This window comes from Periplaneta americana, chromosome 4 (assembly GCF_040183065.1).
Source record: "Periplaneta americana isolate PAMFEO1 chromosome 4, P.americana_PAMFEO1_priV1, whole genome shotgun sequence".
NCBI lineage: Eukaryota > Metazoa > Arthropoda > Insecta > Blattodea > Blattidae > Periplaneta > Periplaneta americana.
Window position 1 is genome coordinate 4,313,965 of NC_091120.1, and position 18,538 is coordinate 4,332,502.

The 18,538-nt window shown below is 36.6% G+C and overlaps 1 protein-coding gene across 5 annotated transcripts in view; it reads left to right on the top strand.

Moving 5' to 3' along the window:
- Nucleotides 1–10,862, top strand: part of Dip-B (Dipeptidase B) — a 64,842-nt gene extending 53,980 nt beyond the window's left edge. For all 5 annotated transcript variants that reach the window (XM_069822798.1, XM_069822801.1, XM_069822799.1 and 2 more), the window contains one exon: nt 718–10,862. In XM_069822798.1, coding sequence (XP_069678899.1) covers nt 718–852 — 135 coding nt within the window. In that variant the 3' untranslated portion in view covers nt 853–10,862. The remainder of the gene's footprint in view (nt 1–717) is intronic.
- Nucleotides 10,863–18,538: the final 7,676 nt, after the last annotated feature.

Sequence of the window (18,538 nt, forward strand, 5' to 3'; positions counted from 1 at the left end):
CATAACCGGATAAATGGAACCATGCTTCATCTGTGAACCATGTGATGGACAATATGGCAGGATTTTGCACAATGAACGTCTGAAACCAACAACAATAATTCAATCTTTATCCTTATCTGTTTCCTGTAGCTGATGAACAACCGTAACCCTATATAGCTTTAGGCTCTCTGACACATTGAGTAGGTGTACCCTGTCTCCTGCGACAAACGTCTTAATGATTTTTTGGGTGACTGCTCCAGTCGTGCTCTTACGTCAACAACAACCGTGGGAAGCCTAGATGAACGATGCTTGCCCTTTTCACTCACCAGAGATCCAGTTGTTTCCAATTTGTTTACCAGTCCCAGTATTGTGTTTCTTTTGGGAGGATTGCGAACACCAAATTCTCTCTGGTATGGCCTTTGAGTAGCTGTAATTGAATTCGTAATCCAGTATTGCTTCACAAGGAAGAGTCGTTGATTTAATGTGTACTGCATTTTCACGTTGACACAAAATGTCGAAAACAGCTGCCAACAATAGGAATAAAACATAAACATCTGCGCATTTAGTGACAAGGAATCGAAACTCCAGAATATTCTGATTAATTTGGTGCTAAGATTTGGTCATTGAATGAATTTCCAACGGAATAATTAAAGAAAGAAATGTTTCAGTTCTATATAAATCACTCTGTAGTATACACAAAGAAAAAGTAAGTGAAATTAATTTCTGTTTCTGTTACAGCATGGATCAGAATCCAAGATACCTTTGAACTACTCCCATATTGACATAGCTGCTTCCTCAGGTGATGTGCCACATGATGCTACTGGAGCTCCCATTCTGGGCCTCGTCAGTCTTCATTTGAAAGATCGTTATTAAGTTTACCCAATGAAACACTAGATGAGTTTCTCCATCTGTGTTGGACATTCATTAAGCAACTTGGTGCCAGGGACTGGAAACGCAAATGCATAATGGAATTCGGTAGTTTGCTTTATTTGTTAGCGTGTATATTAAATTCTGCTACATACGTGTGTACTTAATTTGACATTGGTCTGGCAATAATCTTTATATACGGGTTAAAAGTTTAATTATTTTATTTAATTTAGTCATATTTCATCAGAATACACATACCAGTGAAAAGGCATTATACTGTAATAGTATACTAATATTATTAAAGTTGAAGGGTTGATCATGAGACTAGAACACATTTTTCAGTTTCTTCTTGAATCCAGAAAGGGACATAACAACGCATTACATATCCAAAACTGAGACTTTGTATTTAATTTATTTCAGAAAAAATAAACTTTCATTGTAACAGATTACAGTTAATATTTTGACAAAGTTAGGGTCTACTTTAAATCTGACCAGCAGTGGAGTAAGTCCAGCTACACTTCTTAGGCCTCATGACATGCCAAGAAAACTTGTTATTAACACGGCACAACTATTTCTAGATTGTAAATTTATTTTACATGAGATGAATCTTAAGGTATGGTCACACGTCGCTACTTTTGCTGTGCAACTTTTGTACTGCAACTGCAAAAGTTGCGTGTCGTGTTCACACGTAAGCCAAAAGTAGTGTGCTGCACGCTACTTTTTGTGCTGCGCAACCCGAGTGCAGCAAAAGTTGCAACTGGAGGTTGCGAGTCTGTTCACACACAAGGCGCTACTTTTGCAGCCGCAGTCATGCTGCAGGTTTCCATCTGCGTGTTGACTTCTCAATATACATTTTGTGGTTATGTTTGCATTATTATGAAACTCATGCGATAGCTTATTTATCTATTATTTGCTTTTCTGTCCTAACTAGTATTCAGAAATTGGCATTATTTTTACTATGAAGCTATTAAAAACGCCTATATACTTAAATGATAACCAACAGCATATTCACGTAATCAATGTTGGCAACTCTCCTGTTTGAAACTACGCTACGGAAAATTAAAAAAATGAATTATGAATTATATCGTCAGCAAGTATACTCAGACTGTGTTGTGTATTTAATAACTGTTACAAATAATTTATTTTCATCACATGTAACATTAAAATACATCCAAACAATAAAAGTAACATTGACACATTTTGGTGGTAACACTGGTCGCAACCGCAGCAAAAGTTTCAACAAAACTGATATCAAAAATGCTGCGGCTGCAACCCTGAGAACCCTGTTCACATGTTGCTACTTCTAAGCTGCGCGCAGCATGAAAAAGTAACGGGCAGCAGGTTCAGCAGCCGTTACTTTTGAGGTTGCACCGTTGTTCACACGTCGCAGTACGAGAGTTGTGCAGTTTTTTGTACTGCAGCGCTGCAAAAGTAGCGACATGTGATCGTACCTTTACATCAAATAGAGAGTTCAGAAACGCTGTTTGATAGTGCTGTTCCTCTGTCGTGCATGAAACGGCCACATGGTCGTTTATCTACACACAAATATGTCTGTTAACTGTTAACCACTGCTCAGAAAAGTGATTTTGTAAGGTTGACTGACATGAATCGGATAAGAGATAGAAATTTCTGTTGTATTAATATAGTGTTTAGAACTGTAATCCAGCATACCTGGGCTCAGTTCTCAGGACAGATATGGGGCTCCATTAGTCCTTCAATATTGTGTTTATGCTTATGCACTGTAGCCAGACTCAATTAATAATGGTCTTCATCTTATTAGCTGAGTATTTTCATATAATTCCACAAAGAAAATGAGTTATTTATTAAACTGAATGAGTGAATGTTCAGTTTACATATTGTGGCCAGAATTTCTGAAGCTCAAAACAGGACTACTAGTACTGTACTACAGCTTTGCAAAAAAAAAAAAAACTCCCTCTCCTAGCTGTACCACAAATAGAAATTAAAACATAATGTTGACATGAACTGTTTAAGATTTTATCATATCTAAAACAAAATTACAAAAAAAGAACGAAATTACATTACTCGTAAACACTACAGCCTGCTCATAACACTTCTATTGGACATGTTTTTCTGGTGAATGAACTTCCATAAGAAGTTTCAATAAAAAAAATAAATACATGGAAAATGTATTTGATTAACAATTAGCAATGTCTCTGAGTGGCAATAAAATTGTTGAAAAGAGAAATGCTCCACCATTTCTATCCATTACATATGGACTCCTTTCCGCTATACTGGAGAATTACCACGGTAGCTTTGAACCGTGCCATTACGTTTACCACCAAATTTAACTACCTACACAATGTTGCCAGCATAAGAACATGATTTTGGTCTGTGGTGTCATCAGAAGGAGAAAATTGTTTTTCTCTCTACCTCCTTCGTTCTGAACATTACTGAGAGATAGCACCACTGTTACTCTCACCTATTGCAATGATTTTCCAATTTGCTTGGACGACATTTCTACATAGAAGATCAAGACAGATCTTACAAGCGATCTCCAGTTACTAACAGTATGGTCATCAAAATTGTGTGTCCATTTTATCTCGAACTAGAATCTCTCTTGCATTTTCTTTTGTTTCATCACGGCCAAATGGATTTATCTCTTCGGTATCGATGTTTCTAGTCGGTCATGGCCTTTATGACAGTTTTTGTTTCGTAATATTGATAGACGGTAATATAATTAAAGTGGTGAATAATTTCATGGCCCCTAAAAGTTTTTTTTTTTCGTAAAAGGCTAGGTATTTTCTCTAGGCCACAAATAAAACTGCAACGCGGTCATAATTTTGTACTTAATGCTTTATTTAAATGATATTCCGTGAACCACACCTTTTTCCTCGTTACCTTTTTCCTTTCCACCTACTTTAAGATCTTACTGCATATGCATTTTATTTTAGTGCATTCAAAACACCGCTGTTGTACTGCATAAATCTTGCACTTGACTAACAGAGTGATTTATTTAAGAATATAGTCGCGAATTTTACTACCACCATTTCGATTGTCTTTTGTTTAACACGGCTCGGTACGGCCCGGTGACTAGTGGCCAGCGAGTAACATCGACTATCAACATTGCTTGCCGTGGGTATTATCCAGTTGTTCCCTCCTTTTTCCTCTCTGTTCCATTGGGTGACTGTATGCACTAGCAAATTGCTTCACAGATTGATTGAACATGGTTTTGTCATCAATGTTGGAATCGCCAACAACATTTGTAATGATATGTATACACATTTCAACATCATTCTACACTAGTGTCCAAAAGTTAAGCATAATTCAATATTTTGTTCCCAACCTATCAGAATGGCACCAAACTTGTAGAAATTAATCACACAGGATCTGGTATGTAACAGAGTAACATATATCAGCATTTTTTTTTTTTTATTGTCGCATAGGGACCATTTTACACAATTACGGTACAAAATCTGACTCTCACTTCCACAAAAATGATGGTGCTGAGCGGTTAATATGGGGTATGGTTACTTCTTATGGCTACACAGGCATCGCAGTGCCGTGGCATGCCCTCTATCAGGTGGTTCAAGAGCTCTGCAGACAGCTGTTTCCATTCTTGACGAAGAGCACTGCAGAGGGTTGAAAGCGTCCTCGATGGAGGTTGGTGGGCTGCAACTCGTCTTCCTAATGCATCCCAGGCATGCTCTATAGAGTTCAGATCCGGGGACATCGCTGGCCAGTCCATGCGCTGGATATCTTCCCCCTCATGATACTCGTCGACCAGGTTGGCTGTATGGGGACGTGCATTGAAATCCATAAAGATGAAGTGTGGACCAACTGCACCTCTGAAAAGTTGCACATGTCGTTCCAATACCTCGTCTCTGTGCCTGTGGGCATTCACAGCACCAGCTGCGAAGAAGTGCAGATCTGTATGTCTATTGAACATTATGCCTGCCTACACGAGTACGCCACCACCACAAAATGGGCGTCGTTTTTCCACGATTTTTGTGGGATGAAACCTGGTTCCACGTTCCCTCCAGATTATTGTGCGATGGGAATCATTGGTCAAACTAAATCTGGACTCGTCTGTAAACAGCACGTTCCTCCATTCATTCAAGGTCCAATGTTGATGTTGCCGACTCCACTGTAAACGGTTCCTTATGTGTACTCGAGTGAGCTGGACACACACTGCTGGTCGTCTGGCACAGACCGCCTGCTCTGAGCCTCCGGTATACAGTTTGCCTGGAAACTCGAACGCCTGAGGCGGCTGCAAGCTCCGAAGACAGTTGTCTTGCAGGCATCGTCTGATTATGTCGTGCTGTTAAGGTCAAATATCGGTCCTCTTGCGGCGTTGTGACCCATGGGCAACCTTGTACAGGCATACGACGAACATCTCCTGTGTCTTCGAACCGTCGCCAAAGCCTGGAAATGACGCTTTGTGCCACACTCAGGGCTCGAGAGACTTCGATCTGTGTCTAACCTGCTCCCAGACTTCCGATTATTCTACCCTTCAAACCAGGGTCCAGTTGGCGTCTCTGTGGCATGTTGGTGCTGTTCTGTATACACTGTGATAAGAAACTACCCTCTGTTCACAATGAGAGAACAAGAACGAATGAGTCGCACTGGGTCTGTTTGCTTACCTTCGAAACACGTGTTTATTCGGAGGGTTGGCGGAGGTTGAGGTACCCCCTCCCTATGCACAGAGCACAAGTACGATGCGGCACACACTGTGATAAAGTTTTATAGCGATTGCTCATCGTTTTCCCTTTCATTTCTCTGTTTTACGAATTATGCTTAACTTTTGGACACTAATGTATTTTGGGACTTTATTCAGCAAGATTCTTTTTTGCATTTTCCAACAAATTGGAACTAACAGATCTCCTAACAAGAATTGTTGGGACATTGAGACGCAAGGTCTAAAGACAGGATAGTCCTGTTCAAAATGAAGTATCTGGTCACATTAGTTTACGGTAACAAATAAACTGATATAAACAGAAAGTATCCTTGGAAATAATTCACATCTTCATACACATCTAGTTCATACATCTCTCTCATCTTCTTTGTGGCTAAAATATTTTGTCTGGGCACGTGTAATATTTAACTCACCATAACTAACAGAGACTGAGTCTTAACATTACAAGCAGGCAACGTTGCCTAAGTGTGAAATGGCTTGCGTTGTTCTCGATGGCTAAAAGAACTATGTCGCATGAAAAGGGATATAGTAAACTTAAAAAATAAGTTTTATATACATGTAATGTGTGTGAAAAATATTGAAGAGCAAGAGAGTAATGGCTTTATTGCCATGTTCGGCCTGCAGGTTTAACATAATAAGAGAGCATATATTTTAGAATAACCATAATTTAATGAATTTGATACAGAAACTCTTGCTTTTGTGTTATATTCCAACAGTTCCTATATGTGAACTCCCTGTGGTATGGCAGATTCAGCTACATCATATCTAGTCTATAAATAAACTGTATGATGGCTTTGATCATTGTTGCCTTTGATATGGGGAGCCACGGGATGTTATTTTCACAGATATCATTGTCGTCATCATATATACCAGGCATGTCAAAAATCAGACACTGAAAGTGCAGTGTATGTGTGTGGAACGCCGGTGTGGAACTTTACGTGTAAAAATAGTAATATGCTTTACAAGAGCGGTATGTTGAAGTTTTCATGTTCGAGGAAAAGTTTGAAAAAGCAAAACATAGTTGAGCTTTTTTAATTTCCGAGAATTGAAAGAAAACATACCGCTCGTGTATCGTACATTATTTTGTGCGAAGATCGTTTATTACATACCTGAAAGAGGAATTTCTAATTAGCTGCAATGAAATCTCCATCTTGGTTTCTGTTCAATGACTGCTAATTTGGAAAACAAAAATATCTATCTTCAACATTGTTGCTTTAAAATGTTTTCTGTGTTTACTATACTCCAGCAGGCCGTGATATACGTCTGTCTTTTTTTTTTCCCCAGTCCATGATGAGTCTGGAATCTTGTTGATATTTTTAACGGCTTCCTCAATGTTACTTGCATCACGAATGGAGTAACTTTAGTGGAGTTGTAGAGTTTACTTAATTTTTGCAAATATTTAAAAACAATAATTAACAGTGCAATTTAGGTGAAATTGCAGTGGTAAGTTTCCAATTTATAATTATTACTATATTGAACGTCTCTAAAAATAATATGTTAAAAGCCTAAAGCAGTAAAATCAATATGTCACTTAAGCGGTAAGAAGAGGGAAATTGTTATGTGTGTTAGGTTGGGAATACTGAATGTGGAATTTTAGACTTTCTGCAGATTGGTTTTGTGCGGAAACCAAGCAAATACGCACGATCTCACACAAAAAATATTGCTTACCCACAACAAAATTCAAAATCACAGACTGTCATAATATTTAAATCAATGCAATATTCTGTTGAATAGAAAACTTCCAACAATAAAACTATTTACTTATTTTCCGTAATAGCTGCCCTCTTTCCACAAATAAATCTGTAGAGATAATAATTACATTTCTCAGATCGCTTGCTTATCTATATCTTATACTTTGCTCCAGAAACTACACATGCTTTCACACACTACGATAGAAAAATTCCATATAGGCTTCAAAAAATAAAACAACTCTCCACACTGAAAATATGAGCTAAACTGAATCAAGTAATACTCAACAGAATGTCCTGCCCCTAGTCCAACTCTCAACTAATGAACTACCCACCCTTCAAATGTCAAAAACGTTCAAAGTTAAAATACTGTACACCACAAGTCTCATGATGCAATAATCATAATACTGCTGTGTTACAATGTAATGACTAGGGAGCAGATGTTGATGACCTAAAAATCTACTTAAAATGGTCAATAAAATGCCTGTAAAATAATGTGAAAATGACATGAAATTAAAAGAAAATGATATTTAAATATTATTCAAAGTACTCGCAACACAACGTCTTGGAAATTAGTTACCTTGTTGCAATGACTGCCCTGCAAATCTCGAAGAGAGGCAACTTTCTGGAATTTGACTAAGATAAAGGCAACAAAATGAAGATTTTAAGGGAAAACTACAGATTTTAATGAAGGCTTACAGTGTGTTTCAATCAGAGGTGGTCATTGTCAGTTCCTTCATTCTCCGTCTCCTCCTCTTTCCACTCTTCACTTTTGTTATTGTTGGACCATCAGATCTATGCCCCTTCAGCGCTGTCATCGTTCTTGGAAAAGTTAACGCCTCTACTCACCCCATTCCACCCGTTTCTCTCCCACTACGTCAAACAGCAGGCCACGAAACTTGCCGAATAGGGATGTTGCCAAACTTCCGTCAAACAGTGTCATGTCACTTGAATATTGCTTATAATAATGTAAGGTTAATTGAGTACCTCAGTGGAAAAACGGCAGATCCCAACCCGTCGTCAGAATGCATATTTCATTAAAATTGTACATTGCTATGATCTAGTAACCTGTTGAGAAACGATTTGCTGTGTTGTGATATGTCGTTTGGCTGTAATCTGTATTCTTTGCTTCTGCAAAACTGCTTGCAGCGCTCTAGCCTAGTGGAAGATCGGCATATCCCAACCAGTTTCAGAATGGCGTCCGTAACGAGTGGAGTGGCTAAGTTGCTTCTGTGAAACCTGTGAAACAATCACGAATGAAGATGAAGAATAAACGAAAAATATGTAGAAATTGAAGGGAGTAATATATAAATGCATCACACAAGTGCCGGAGTCGGTATGTCAGTACAGTAGCTTTACCACTGAACAAAAAGACACGCTCTTTATGGAGTTTTATGATATGGGGTACTACAAGATACAGAACACCTACCTTTTTGACCTTATTGAAAAATGTACGAAGAGGAAGGCTTATAAAAAATACAGAGTGAATCCACACTATTCGCAAAGAAACTGGACTTACAGGTACTGTGATCCTATTAACAATCAGCGAGTTTCTGTGTGCCAGGAAGCCCTGTTGTCAATATTTTATGTGACAGTATGGAGACTGTGACCAATACGAGGTACGCCTATTATTATTATTATTATTATTATTATGGTATGTGTTTCCTGTGTGAGTTTTACGCGGTTTCCCCGTTCTACGTGAAACATTAATACGACACCAACGTCTCCAAAGACGACATGTCTCACACCTTCGCAAGATCAGCGAGTTAGGCATACAAGTCTGCCACACAAAATCAAAGATGAGGACAAAGAAGAGATCAGGAAACACATAGGGTCATTTCCAAAGTACCAATCACATTACAGCAGATCAAGAACCCCAAATAAGGCGTACATTTCAAGTGTCCACTCTATTCAGGAAATGTTTAATTTGTATGAACGTCACTTTGTAAAGATAAGCCTGAGATTATTGGACTCAGTTACATGTATGGCAATCAAGATGAGTGGATAAAAGTAAACACAAAAAGAAGATGTCGACAAGCAAGCACAGTGATCACTTTCAACCTCGGGTACCCAAGTGGCCACTGCTGTCGAAGTATAATGACCTAATGAAACTCTTACCACTGATTCCTCCTGTTTACAGAAATTTTAAGACTGTAAATAACACAAGTACGGGTGAAAACATCGAATTTATTGATGATGAGGCAGAGTTTGAGTAGTCATATATATGCCTGTAATGCTATCTTCAGTTTTGAATAAATACTGATACACTATGTTTATATCTATGGCACTACCGATTTGCAGTCGTATTTGTACATTTGTCTTCTTTCCTCTAAACGAGGTTTGATATATGTATGTCCTATACATCAGTAGTAATTTAAAATAAACTTTAATTGCAATTATCTCACAATTGCTTTCAGTTGGGATCTGCCGTTTTTCCACTGAGGTACTCAATTATTACTTATTCATAATTTAATTTAAGTAGGTCTAATGATGCTGATTGACTTATGCAAAATGCTATTACTTGCTTAATAATATTTCTTTCACCACTCCGTGCTACAGTGTTCATGTTGAGTTGACAACACTGGACTGCAAGTGCAAATAAACTGTCCCGCAAGAAGGCTCAAAATTGTGAGTAGTGGGGGAGAGAAAGAGAGAGATAGGAATACAGGGAGAGAAATGAATTGCCGAGGCTGAAAAGGAATTAAGGTTCAGTTCGCATATCTTACGGGGGCACAGATCCGATGGTCGGACTATACTAGATCTTCCAAATGAGGGAGTGTGAATGACAAAGCAAATTGTGGGCACAGCGTACATTCTTGCAATCTTTGTGTTAAAAATACTGTCTACTGTAGTACATCCCTTCTGAACCATATTGGGGACACAACATCCTATTGTCCAGGAAACTGTGAAAGTTTTCCCCCCTTCCAAACATAAATTCTAAAGACACCCTCGTAACGACAAAAGAACAGTAGCTGTCAAAGTCCTCACTTAAACTAAGCTGCTGTCGAGCATTTTATATTACTTCCGTTGTGTGAAGTGAAGCCTTCAGTGGAATGAGGGATGGACTTTAGAATTTGTTCCAAACTATAAAACTCAAACTTTACTGTTATTCACTTATTCAGTAGGTAATTACTACTAATCTATTTGCTTAGAAAAAGATTTAACAGGCCTATCTGTAAAGAAGACAGTAAAATGCATTCCAAATGATCTAAAAGTTCTTTATAGTGTTAAAAATGACCACCAAAAATGCCAAAAAAATATAAAAATAACCTACTAGTTCAGAAACGTCAAAAAATGCAATATAAGAAATTAATTTTTTACGTTGATATTAACATAGAAAGGATTTCTATATTAATAAGCATCATTCTTAATGTGAAAAATAAGATGATGACTTTTCAACAACATCTGTCCCCTAGTAATAACACATCACGTTCACACGTCGATAGTATGAAATAATCCAGGAGGATAACATTGTAGTTTCCATTGTTTATACGAAGGTTACTGGTTTTCTTTGTGTATTTTGTTAGAGTTTGCAGGAGGCTGTGCTATCTTCCAAAGGCTTAGTAGAGGGCAAGATGTACTTCGAAAAAGGATAACTTTTCATGTAATATTATGTACTTGAATACATGTGATGTGTTACATTTGTAAGAATAAAAATATGGTTGTTAATAGAATATTGGTACGTTTATATTCAGTGTAATGAGTAGAATCAACCTTCAAGATCACTTTCTATATCCTTCTTTTGCTTCACATTAGGTGGTACCAGTATATAGGTTTAATTGAGGACTGTTTTTGCAAAACTTGCTAATTGCAAAATTTGCAAAATTGAGATTTTGATGGATTCGTTAACATAAGGCGGGCCTCTACATGATGTTCAAAGCGTCTTAGTAAAATTGGGTTATTTCTCTTCATTGTAGTGTGTCAAAGTGTGATCGTTTTTTCAAAACTTGCTTTCTGCTATAAGTGAGAGATACAACAAAACTTGCTTACTATAGTGTTTTGTCTCTCCTGTAAAATTTAGTTTTTTCAGTTAGCAAGTTTTGCAAAAACGGTCCTCAATTAGGAACAGAAAGCTTTCTTTATGCTTTAGAAATGCCAAAATCATGTGAAGTAATTAAGCTTTTCATCACAGAGTTTCATTTCGTAACTTGTAAGACATACTAATGTCATTTAAGTAAAAATTAAATAAACCTAAATAAACTATAAATTAAATTGAAATGAAATAAAAATTAAAGAGTATTAAAAATATATACTTAGTCTCTGTACATGATCTTAATTCGTCTATCATCTGATATCTTCTTTTAGACAAAACTCTTCTCCCATTCCTTCCAGTGCATCCTTCAGTAGACAGTTTCTTCTCAGCCAGTGACCCAACCAATTCCTTTTTCTCTATCTGATTAGTTTCAGCATCATTCTTTCTTCACCCACTCTTTCCAACAGAACTTCATTTCTTATTCTGTCTGTCCACTTCACATGCTCTATTCTTCTCCATACCCACATTTCAAATGCTTCCATTCGTTTCTCTTCATTTCGTCGTAATGTCCACGTTTCATTCACATACAGTGCCACACTCCACACAAAGCATTTCACTAGTCTCTTCCTGAGTTCTTTTTTCAGAGGTCCGCAGAAGATGCTCTTTTTTTCTATTAAAAGCCTCCTTTTCCATTGCTATCCTCTTTTTGACTTCCTAGCAGCAGCTCATGTTACTGCTTATAGTACATCCCAAGTATGTTGAAAATAAGTCCTCATATAATCAGATACCATGGCATGGATTTTAGAATCAATACGTGTACTAGGTAGGTCATGGTATAGGAGGCCATGAATTGTGAAGAATGGTATCCAAGACGACGGATAAATAACAAATTATAATTAGTTATATAATTTTAATATATATATTTTTTTCATTTTAAACGTGTATTTTCATCTTTTTGAATTTTCAGGGATTATTTAGAAGTGTTCACGGGACTAATGTGATTAAAATAATTTCACATTTTACTTCTGTAAACTTAAGAGCAATATTAAAACGTAATTAATCATCATGTCTGTTTAGCTCAGTTGACTAAGGCGTGTTGTTATTAAATTACTAAATCCTATAAACCCAACTTCTTAGGTTCAAGTCTCCTCGCATCCCAAAAGGTAAAATATTTCAATATATATAAAAAAATACATATTAGATATGGATGCAATGCACAAATTACGACGTAGTAGTAGTAGTAGTAGTAGTAGTAGTAGATAGAGAAAGGAAACGAAGATTGAGTGTATGGAGATAAAAGAAATGGTAATAAAGAAGGAGTAGAGATAGTGACATCTAATAATAATAGTAATAGTGTGCCGTTTATTTTTCGGCACCCTGTTTGTCTATTGATTTTTTTCTCCTTTCCCATATTCCCTTCACTTCCTTGTTTTAGTTTTTATTTTTTTTCAACAGATGGCATTTTCTTATCCGCCATTTTCTGTTGAACTTCTTCCTTATATAAAGAGCGAGTTTATTACTTTAATAACTATTTTTTCATTGGTGCTTATTCTAATCTTGCTTCTCATTGGTTCTGAATGCTTTTAAAATTTGTCGGTTACGATCGTCTTCTCTGCTGGACAGGATGGGGAGTGACAAGGGGCAGTGACTCATCGGGGCTTGAAGGAGCATGTTGGTGATCAGCTATGGGAAGTAGCCGGAGTAAGTCAGCCAGAGAGAGTAACTGACCGGCACCCGAACGTGAAAGTTGGAACTTAGCTTGAGGGACATCATTGCAGCGGAGTTGTCCGCTGACATAGGGAAGACTGTTGTACCTTTAGCATAGTGTACCTTTGAACATGTTTTGTTTTTAATTTTTTGTTACTACCTAGAGGACTCAAACTGAAGTAAATTGTAGAGAAAGCTGCTAAGTAGCTCTGGTCGTAGTTTCGGTTTGATTTATTGCAAAGTGTGAGTTCTGTGAACAAAATCTTTTTTAGTACCAAAAGTAAACATTTCGTTCATTGATATATGTTTTCTAACACAAAACCAGATTGCATTTGTTAATATCATTCAAGTACGGTGTGTTCCCTATCATCTGGTGAGTAATAACATATTTTAATTTCCATGATTTATTCGAATCTCTAGTTTTGGGAGCCATATTTGTTTAAACGTGCACCCTCTTGTACCTTTGAACATAGAACATCTTGTACTATGGAATCTTCCAAGGTGCACGATACTATCGGTTTTTGTCTTTCTTTTATTTTAAGATCATGTCACGAAGTAAGTCTGGAGTTAAGAGGCTCCCAATTGATCCGGATGCCTTGAAGAAAGCTGTTGAAGCAATTCTTGCTCCTCCAGGAAATATAATCTAAATCAGAGAAGCCTGCTGTGGTTTATGATGGCAAATACATTTTACATTTGATTGTCAGTTCTTACAACTGTATTCCCACCTATATTCCATGTGTTTCAACTTACAAGAGGGTATGTTCTAAGGTACGTGAACCTGTTGTACCTTTGAACATACTTACAACTTACAAATGGCTTTTGAGGAACCCGAAGGTTCATTGCCGCCCTCACATAAGCCCGCCATCGGTCCCTATCCTGTGCAAGATTAAGCCAGTCTCTATCATCATACCCCACCTCCCTCAAATCCATTTTAACATTATCCTCCCATCTACGTCTCGGCCTCCCTAAAGGTCTTTTTCCCTCCGGTCTCCCAACTAACACTCTATATGCATTTCTTGATTCGCCCATACGTGCTACATGCCCTGCCCATCTCAAACGTCTGGATTTCAAGTTCCTAATTATGTCAGGTGAAGAATACAATGCGTGCAGTTCTGTGTTGTGTAACTTTCTCCATTCTCCTGTAACTTCATCCCGCTTAGCCCCAAATATTTTCCTAAGCACCTTATTCTCAAACACCCTTAACCTATGTTCCTCTCTCAGAGTGAGAGTCCAAGTTTCACAGCCATATAGAAGAACCGGTAATATAACTGTTTTATAAATTCTAACTTTCAGATTTTTGGACAGCAGACTGGATGATAAGAGCTTCTCAACCGAATAATAACACGCATTTCCCATATTTATTCTGCGTTTAATTTCCTCCCGAGTGTCATTTATATTTGTTACTGTTGCTCCAAGATATTTGAATTTTTCCACCTCTTCGAAGGATAAATCTCCAATATTTATATTTCCATTTCGTACAATATTCCCGTCACGAGACATAATCATATACTTTGTCTTCTCGGGATTTACTTCCAAACCGATTGCTTTACTTGCTTCAAGTAAAATTTCCGTGTTTTCTCTAACCGTTTGTGTATTTTCTCCTAACATATTCACGTCATCTGCATAGACAAGAAGCTGATGTAGCCCGTTCAATTCCAAACCCTGCCTGTTATCCTGAACTTTCCTAATGGCATATTCTAAAGCGAAGTTAAAAAGTAAAGGTGATAGTGCATCTCCCTGCTTTAGCCCGCAGTGAATTGGAAAAGGATCAGATAGAAACTGACCTATACGGACTCTGCTGTATGTTTCACTGAGACACATTTTAATTAATCGAACTAGTTTCTTGGGAATACCAAATTCAATAAGAATATCATATAATACTTCCCTCTTAACCGAGTCATATGCCTTTTTGAAATCTATGAATAACTGATGTACTGTACCCTTATACTCCCATTTTTTCTCCATTATCTGCCGAATACAAAAAATCTGATCAATAGTCGATCTATTACGCCGAAAACCGCACTGATGATCCCCAATAATTTCATCTACGTACGGAGTTAATCTCCTCAAAAGAATATTGGACAAAATTTTGTACGTCAACAAAAGTGATATTCCTCGAAAGTTACCACAGTTGGTTTTGTCCCCCTTTTTAAAAATAGGTACAATTATGGACTCCTTCCATTGTTCTGGTACAATTTCCTTTTCCCAAATAGCAAGTACAAGTTTATAAATTTCGCTATATAATGCACTTCCACCCTCTTGTATTAATTCTACTGGAATTTAATCGATACCTGGAGACTTGTACTTTTTCAGATTTTCTATCGCAATTTCGACTTTTGAAAGCGTGGGTTCGGGTATAAATGGCTCAGCAGTTTGTATTTCAATATCGTCCCGATCATTTCTATTTGGCCTATGTACATTTAGTAGTTGCGCAAAATAGTTTTTCCATCTGTTTAGGATTGATGGAGAGTCTGCAAGCAAGTCACCATTCTCATCCTTGATCACGTTTACCCTTGGCTGATATCCTTTGAACATATTACATTTTATTTTTTCCAGCCTTAATAGATGTGTAGAACAGGAAAATACATACAGAAAGCTGTGAAAGAATCTTCAATAATTATTTAAAGCATTTTTTTAATTTAAAAAATATCATCATCATCATCATCATCATCCTTCACGAATTAGGCCTCTGTAGACCTGTTTCGGCCCCATCTAGCAGTCTTCTTAAAGGTCTTCCTGGTCGACGATGTCCTCTAGGTTTATATTGCATCATAATTTTTGGGATTCTTGAATTTTCCATTCTTCTTACATGATCTAGCCAATTGAATTTGTATCTGCTGATTTTTTCTTCTACTGACTCTACTTCTAATTGTTCTAAAATTTCTTCATTCCTTTTTCGGTCTAAAAGAGTATATCCTGCTGTCCTCCTGAAAAATTTCATTTCCGTTGCTTTGATTCTGTTCATGTCTTTTTTTCTTTAATGACCAAATCTCGCTTCCGTATAAAAGGGTGGGTAATGCTAGTGTATTATATATTTTTATTCTTGTAGATTTTTGTACTAATTTAGCTTTTAATGTATTGTTTATTATTCCTAGAATTTGTGTAAATTTGGTAATTTTCTTATTCACATCTTTTTCATTTTGATAAGATATTTCACAACCCAGATAATTGAAATTTTGCACTTGTTCGAGGCATTGGTTATTGTGTATTATCTTACTTCTGACTGGGTCTTGTCCTAAAAATGCCATTACTTTTGATTTTTGTGCTGAAATTTCCATCCCAAAATCTTTTAATATTTTATTTAATGTATACAATCCTCTTTGTAAATTATCCTCTGAATTGGAAATTATGACTTGATCATCGGCATAGAGTAAGGTATTTAATATTAGAGCACTGGTTATTTTGATTCCTGATGTGTAGATTTGGTTCCATTTTAAAATAATTTCATTTATATAAATATTAAATAAAGTTGGTGATAGTGGACAACCTTGTCGAACTCCATTATTAACTAATTTTCTTTCGGATATACAGTTATTTATTTTGACACTTATTTTGCTGTCTGTGTAGATTTCTATTATATTTTGCAATAGCAAATTTGGAATATTTTTTTCTTGTAATATGTCGAATAAAAGGTCTCTTCGGACTTTATCAAAAGCTTTCACAAAATCAATAAAAGTTTTAAAAAATGTCATTTCCCAAAATTAAAAAAAAATAAAATGTGAAAAATGTTCAAAGGTACAACAGTCTCCCCTACATTACGACCTAGCATAGTGACTTGGTATGGGCAGGCGCGGCCTGATCCAGGGATTTGGAACTTTGCACTACTGCCTGACGATGGGGTTTTCAGTTGTGGTGTATTTCAACCGACGTGATGCTGGAAGAGATTGGCTTCATTACGAACACGAGTTCAAGAGGATCCGAAAACTGCCATGTCGAGGACTACGCGTTGGATCTGACAATTTATGAGACTGTTTGTTAATATATATTTTTCCTAAATTTAATTTTTCTTTAAATTTTCCTTTGCCTACAAATTTCCGCTGACACTCATTACTAAGGAGCGGATTTCTATGTAATTAAATATTATTTTTGCGTGTGATAAAACAGAATTAACAAAGTTAAAAATTCCGAACATGATGTTTCAAGTTTAAAACCCGAATTTTATTTCACATAAAAACACATATTGTCACAAAAAAATTATGTAAATACATATTTTCAGGAAATCTATTATAAACACATAAATCTTGAGTTTTTTTACTTAAATAATTTTTTTACAAGAACTTTTAAACATTTTAAAACTAAATCAATTATGTCACTCAGAAGTACGTTATCTTTTTAAGAATTCTTGGTTGCTTCGAGTTTCTAAGCGCTGTGTGGTGTATCCGTGATCCATTTTCGTAATAGTATCGCCTCAAGTTCTGAGAACTGCTAGGCAGCATATCAGTGTTATTATTAGAGAATAAATTAACATGGACAAGGAGGAGAGATCTTGCAACACATAATTAGGAATGTTTATTGTTGCTGAAGATGATTTCATTCCACGCTTTGTTTGTGAAACACAACAGATAAGAGCTCGGATATGAATTTTAATTTAAACAAATCTCTCGCCTCTCGCTCATGTCCATGAAGTAAGTAGACCTATGTCTTGTTGTGATTCCCTGTTATCGGGCTTCATCAATCGATATCCTTCAAGATATACTGAAGGATGGTTATTTAAAAAACGATTTGGCTTTCCTATTAGCAAATTTAAGCTTTTTGTGTGACACCATAAAAAAATTCGAAACATCCAAAAACCTGTTGTCTGAAACAGGGAGGTGTGTGCCATGGAAATTAAACTAGACTCGCTACCAGGTTCAGAAGCACAATTACTAAGGGACAAATTCCAGAATGTGTTTGGGAAAAACAGTGGATATAAAAAAATGTGTAAAGTTGCTCAAGTATTGGAGGATGTGCCTGTAGGTGAAATTGACGGTGTATGTGTTTGCGACATTCCTCTCTTTAAATATGCATGTCTGACGTCCGGTGATGCGGAAAGATCGTTTTCACAATATAAGTCGTTGTTCAAAGATAATCGGCATGCATTTGTGATGGAGAATTTGGAGATGACCTTTGTTGTTCACTGCAATTCTCGGCCAACTACTAGCACTTAAGTGTGGTTGGTGAGTACCTAGTAACATTTTTTTTTCCAAGCTAAGTAAGGTATTTTTGTCATATTTAAAACAAATATTTTTTTGTTTTTAGCAAATATTTTCGTACTTTTTAGCACATAAAAAATAAATATATTTGAATTTTTTAGCACGTAAAAATCCGCTCCCTACTCATTACCTTAAAATTATCTGCTACTTATTCATTTGTTTCATTTAGTGTTCAGTTTATTCTGGCTTAGTTGATAGCAGAATTGAGGATTCATTAAACTTAATATGAGATTTGTAAAAAGCCTGTTATTGAGTTTGTTACTTGTAATGGCAGATGTCAGCGAGGTCCACATGACTCGGCAAGTCAGTTTCCAGAGGGATAGTAATTTTGTAGTAGATTGGTATTTCTGTTTGTGTCTGGTTTCATTCAGTTATTTATGGTTCTTTGAGCGTTCCATTTTTCCGATTCTATTCTAATTCTAGTCACTTCATTTATATTTATTACTTTAATATTATATTACTAGCCGTACCCGTGCGC